The 6,238-nt window shown below is 39.7% G+C and overlaps 1 protein-coding gene across 1 annotated transcript in view; it reads left to right on the top strand.

The window, feature by feature from the left end:
* Nucleotides 1–5,689, top strand: part of FAT3 (FAT atypical cadherin 3) — a 643,096-nt gene extending 637,407 nt beyond the window's left edge. The window contains 2 exon segments of the mRNA XM_042457261.1: nt 1,964–1,999; nt 3,137–5,689. Of these exon segments, the coding sequence (XP_042313195.1) occupies nt 1,964–1,999; nt 3,137–3,762 (662 nt within the window). The 3' untranslated portion in view covers nt 3,763–5,689.
* Nucleotides 5,690–6,238: the final 549 nt, after the last annotated feature.

The following is a 6,238-nucleotide window of genomic DNA, read 5'->3' on the forward strand; positions in this document are numbered from 1 at the left end:
AAACTCTGTTAACCTACACTCACATAGTGAAGGCTTTTTTCTAATGGGAAGTGGTACAAACTAAATGAGCATAAACATACAGTTCAGAGTTGGGGTCTGGTCCTGAAAACCAGAGAACACTGACACTGCAGCAGTGACGTGATTTCAGTGTTCCATAGCCCAAACATCCAGGATCATCACCCCATGATACAGAGAGATTCAGGACTCAAGCGACTAAGAACAGTGTCAGAATTCTTTCCCAACTGAAATGCAGGGGAAAAAATCATTCATTTGGGCTGGAGCATTTGCTGGACCCAGGGCCACCAGTGGCATATCCCAATTCTGGTCTCACATTGAAACAGAATCCAGTGGCCAACCAAACAAACTGAAAGACAACTCCTGATACCAAAACATAATTAAAACAAGTCAGAGAATGATAGCAACTGAACGATACTACAGTAGGTCCTCCACATTTACTGAGATTAGGGACACAGGACCCCCCACAACACAAATAAAAAATCACTGTTGCTTTTTACCTTAAAGAACACCTCTCTAGGAATCTCTAGGTTCTTTAGAGCAACACTATGGTCAACATCCATTGGAAGCTGATCACACAATTTTACTGGAGAACCCAGAAATGCCTAAAGAAGTGTCCCCTAACATGACCTCTAGGTATTCCAGCTTGAGTTCTGGTGGAAGTTGGCCATAGACTTATTCTGAAAGACCTAGAGATTCCTAGAAAGACCAAATTAATCAAATCCATAAATAATTAAATCCACAAAAGTCAAAGCTGCAAATGTGGAGGGCCCACAGTTCTGGTCTGATTTGCACTGTTCTGGTCGTCCTTCTTCATAAGACCATTGCTGACCACTATAGGATTGGTTTTCCAGATGATAGGTTGTATCAGAAAGGAGGAGGAAATGATACAGTACTGTAATTTTTCTGCAATCTGATTTTTTTAAAAAACCTACTTCTGCAACAAAAAATAAGCTTGTGGCTCCCACTGTTGGGAAATAGATAGGCAATATTTCCAAATAATGACAAGAGAAATTATATTGGGTCTGCTCAGAAGTTATTTTTCCCAAAGGAAGAAGTAGGAGCTTTTTTAATTGGCTGTACCAGCAATAGCAGCTCAATGGGCAGACATTAGGAGGTGATCATGCTTATTTCCATTTCTGAAGAAGAATCTATATAGCTGGGTAGCAGAACATCCACTTTTGCATGTTTGTGCATTCCCTGACACATCCCAATAGGGCTGGGGAAATTTCCTATCCAAAACCCTGGAGTAGCCATAGTCTGTACCAAGCTAGATGGACTAACCATCTGACTTGGTGCATACACACACACACACACACACACTATATCAAAGGCACAAAACAGACACAGGGTGTTGTTGTTTTTCTGGCCAATTGGCCATCCTGTTCCCAACCCGGAAAGTGATACCTTTAGCTAGGAGTAGACTCTGTGGTGCTTGCTTCCAGTGGCCCAATTGACTGCCTTTCTATTCTGTTCTGTTCAGGTTGTTATACCGTGCCCCTCACCGTGGTATCTGAGCGTACTTGGGCCCAGATTTGTTTGAACCGGCCCTGAAAATGGTAGACTCTTAATTTTTTTTTCTGTTTCACAGTGAGCAAGAGAAATAAACCATTCATCACCTTCTTTAAAATAAAAAACTGCATAGACTTTTGTGTTAAACATGTATGCTTGAGTCAGTTTTGCATGTTTGATTCAAATAATTGAAGTAATATATTCTACCAGTTGATGCAAAGATGATGTTTCTGTTTGTGTTGATATACGTCTGAGTAGAAAAAGCAGATTAATGTTTAACCTTAAACTGAAGCATTGATTAAAACCATTTATACTAATACTTTGTCAGATATGTTTTTAGAATCATATGCCATATTCTGCAAATTACCTGTTTAACCCAGTCCTAATTTCAGACTTGAGAATTTCCAGTGTTGCTTTTTCACTTTATATTTAACAGTGTCTGGTATGGATCAAGGACAGAACTACAACAGAGGTGAATTATCTGTCTGCTGCAGTGGGTGGTCTTGAGGGCTGGATTTTTAACATGATACTAATACATTTAGTTTGGCCTCCCATTTTATGAATCATGCTATATTCACATTGTGCATGTCAGAGCATGAACAGTGCATATTGTGGTTTTCTTTCAAAGGTTTGCTGGTTCTTTTTCATCTCAGTCTATTATTCTCTGTGGCTGTATTGTTTGTAATTTCTTCCCTGGACCAAGATCTTGGAAATAAATACAACAGCGCGAGCATGCTGACTTATATTAATGTATATAATGAAGCACTTTTACAGCTGAAGAATGGATTTTCACATCTTCCATGAACAGACCTTTACATTAGAGTTTAGCATTTTAATTTCTCTGACTTTTACTTTCTTTACTTCAAAATGGCTGTGCTGTGTTGAATGTTACCATGACATCAGGTCGTTTCTTTCCATCTCAGCCAAAGCATGGTTGGCCAATTTTTGTTGTTTTTAAAGAAGCTACTGTGATGCATGTCTTTTATTTGCGTATGCAGCTTCGTTTTCCTGAGGCCCGGAGTGTCTTCGTTTTTATCACATGCATGCCATAGATTTAGGTTGGTATTCCCACCAGCTACTTAGTTAAGTGCTGGATACTTAACTTAGTATACTTAACCAAGCAACGTCTCCTGGCCCAGCCACTCTAAACCTAACAAAAATGTTAGTCACCCATGCTCTGATCATCAGCATAATGGAACTCTTTCCCCCTGCAGCTGCTGCTCAATAAAGTAGATGGGACGAGGTTAGGATTATGATATTAGTGTTACAGTCATGACTATATAGCACTCATGAATATGGAACAGTTACCTAGATTTACTAACTGTTCTGTATTTACACTAGATAGTCACAATTGTAACACTGTTAGACATTTGTCCATCCCCCCCCACCTACTTTATCAACTGCATGGGGAGAAGGAGGTCCGTTCTGCCATTGACTGGAGTATGGGCAAATGACATCTTTATTAGGTTTGCAGGGGGGTGGGGGCAGGCCAGGAAAGGTTTCTTGGTTAAGTATACTTAACTAAGTAGCTGATAGAAAATACTGGCCTTATTTTCTACTCAAAGTTAAGACCCCTCTCCAATCATTGTGGATTTGCTTTCTTCTGCAGCTTATCACTGGGACACGTCTGATTGGATGCCAAACACTCGATTATCTGACATTGAGGAGGTGCCCAATTATGAAACCACAGATGGCAGCTCAGCACATCATGGGAGCACAAGAGAGCTGGAAACGGATTATTACCTTGGTGGCTATGATATTGATAGTGACTACCCTCCACCACAAGACGAGGAGTTTCTAAACCAAGACCAGTTACCACCTCCTCTCCCAGAGGACTTCCCAGACCATTATGAAGCCCTTCCTCCCTCACAACCAGTCTCCATGGCTAGCACACTTAGCCCAGATTGTCGACGACGTCCACAGTTTCACCCGAGCCAGTACCTCCCTCCGCATCAGTTCCCCAATGAGATAGACAATGGCGGATCTCAGACTGGGAATGAATTTAGTACTTTTGGTATGGGCCCAGGGCCAAACGCAGAAAACATTAGTGGGGCAAAAAAGCCTATATCCTTACACAATTCACTTGATGCATCCTCATCCGATGTTTCAGCGAGCTGTGGGTTTGATGACTCAGAGGTGGCTATCAGTGACTATGAAAGCATTGAGGAGCTCCGCCTGGATCACCATCACATTCACATTCCTTTTATGGAGACTCATCACCAGACTCAAGTGTGAAGAAGCTGGTTTAGTTGCTGTTGTTGTTGCCGTTGTTTGGTCTCATTCATAGCATAACTGTTAAATAGAATTTTTCCCCTAAGAAAATAGATCTCTGTAAAGGACAAGATGCAAGATAGCATAACCCATTTTTAATCCTGACAAGTAATCCTGATGTACATGCATACTTCCAAGTGAGCAAAAGTTTGTGCCAGAAAATTGGTTATGAGTCCATTCTAAAGTGGACCCACTGAATCAATTGCTGATCAGTAAGTCAACACTTATGTAAATCCCATTGATTCATTGTGTCTACTCTGGTTGGGATTAGCAATTCCATTTCAGATAGTATCTGGTATTTGCTGCTGGTAAAGAGGGGGACAATTGTTTGGTGACAGACAGATGTCTTCCATTCAGTTTTGTGAAGTATTCTACTATTAAAAGTGTTACAAGGCTAAAATACTTGCAGTATTAAAAAAGAGGGTTTTTTTTTTTTAAGAAATCAAATCCTACTGCATCCATGCATAGTTTTTAAAACTTCATGAATGAATAAGGTTAAGTTAAGTGGTAAAACTACAGTGGTGTAGAGGTCCTTTCCAAATAAATTATTTTCAAAATTACTAGTCCATAAAATAATGGCTTTCTTTAGTACTGAATGCAATACATAATTATAATGGGGCGATTGACAGGCACCATGTTGAGCAAAATGATACATACGTCAGGTTGACCCATCAGCAATAGCCCATATGGAAACTGCAACAGATTGGCCCCTCTCTATTGGATCACTGAGAATCACCATGATGTTTCCTCACAGGTGATCTATGACACAGTTGTAAAAATACGTTGGGAGTCAGCTAGCATGCTCCTAAGCAACTCAGTGCCCTGAGTTTAACATGTGAGGATGAAATGTGCTTATTACTGCACTGACCATCCGGCAATGTTACTGGGAAGATCAAAGGTAGAAGAAATCTACGATCCTCCACTTGTCATATGACGATCATCAATTCCTAAACTTGCTGAAACTCCAACTGTGAAAGGATAAAGGACCACCATCCTCCTTTGGCCAGTCTGCTTCTGCTATGTTTCTGACTTGGTTTGTACCAAAAAAAAAAAAAAATGTTGAGAATATTTTGCTTTGTGCCTAACCCCCGTCTCCTTTGATTTAGCTGCATTTTTCATTAACATGGATGGATAATTTAAAAACAGTTAGGAAATTGTGAAAATATTTGCTGTGTTTACATTGTTTGTTTCCATTGCACTGTTTGCTTTGTTATGAGCAAACTATGCTTTCTTCCTTTTTAGCTGAAAGTAAGGGGTTTGCTTTGAGCACTCTACAATTTAAAAAAGTGGGAAAGGAAGTATCCTTCCTTCTCCAAGTGTATTCAGCCATCTAGAAAGCATACTGAATAAGTAAATTGTTGCTCTTGGAAAGTAGTCATGGGTGAATGGATGCCCTAACAGGTTTTCTAGGCCCTTGGCTTATCCTTTTTCCCGTCAGCACAATGTTAAATGACTGTTTCCAATGCATGCCTTCCATTATGTGGCTTGGGGGGGGGGGGGTGTTGGCAAGAATTAAATTTCAAAGTCTGTGATTTCATTAAGTTAATCAGCAACCAATTCTTTTTGGGAAAGGAAATATTTGTTCATGCAATTGGCAGTACAATGAACAAAATTGGTTTCAAAAACAAACAAACAGTACTGCAACCATGTAACACTTTTAACAGGAAAGGGATTCTGAAATCTACTAAAGTTAGTAATTTATTATTTACTGCCCCCTTCTGCATTCTGTAAGAGGATGATTACTAGTGTTTGTGATGCAACAAATGATCTGGTTAGAATCTTGAGATGTGTGTTAAAAAATGGGTTTGAGCCAAGATTATCCATATAAATTTTCTGGGAAGTACAAGCCTGCTTAGACTTCCTGATCAAAGAACCGATCCTTCTCTTCTCTGTCCCGAATGCCGTAGGAATCCATTTATGATGTGTTTTGTGAAATGTTTCTCCATCTCCCCTCAGCTTCCTAATATTTTCTGGGCAATGAGGACCCCAGAACATTATACTTGAACTTTGTGTCTCCCAGTTGTGTATAAACTAAAGAAAAGATTTCTCTTCCAAATTCAAAGCAGTTCTTCCAAACAAGTTGCAATCAGGGTTGGTCAAAAGAGTGCAGTTAACTCAAAATTATTTGATGACGTCACTAGCTTACCTTTGAGTTGGCTTGATGGATAGCAAAATTAATTCTCCAGAGGGATGGGTGAATGAGTTGTGTGCAATAGTTTAAAAAACAGTCAACATCTGCCCCAAATTCTCAAGCTCACCACAACACTTGACAATGGACTTGCTTCAAGTAGATTCCAGTAGGACACTGAACTCTGAACCACTATGTTTAATTGAACTATTGAGCTCTGAAGTTTTTTGTCCCCTGCTAAGTAATTATGAAATAATTCTTTCTGGCTTTCATTTACACAAAAAATATTCAGCTAATGCTTCTCTGGAACAC

The sequence above is a fragment of the Sceloporus undulatus genome, chromosome 3 (genome assembly GCF_019175285.1).
Source record: "Sceloporus undulatus isolate JIND9_A2432 ecotype Alabama chromosome 3, SceUnd_v1.1, whole genome shotgun sequence".
NCBI classification, from domain to species: Eukaryota; Metazoa; Chordata; class Lepidosauria; order Squamata; family Phrynosomatidae; genus Sceloporus; species Sceloporus undulatus.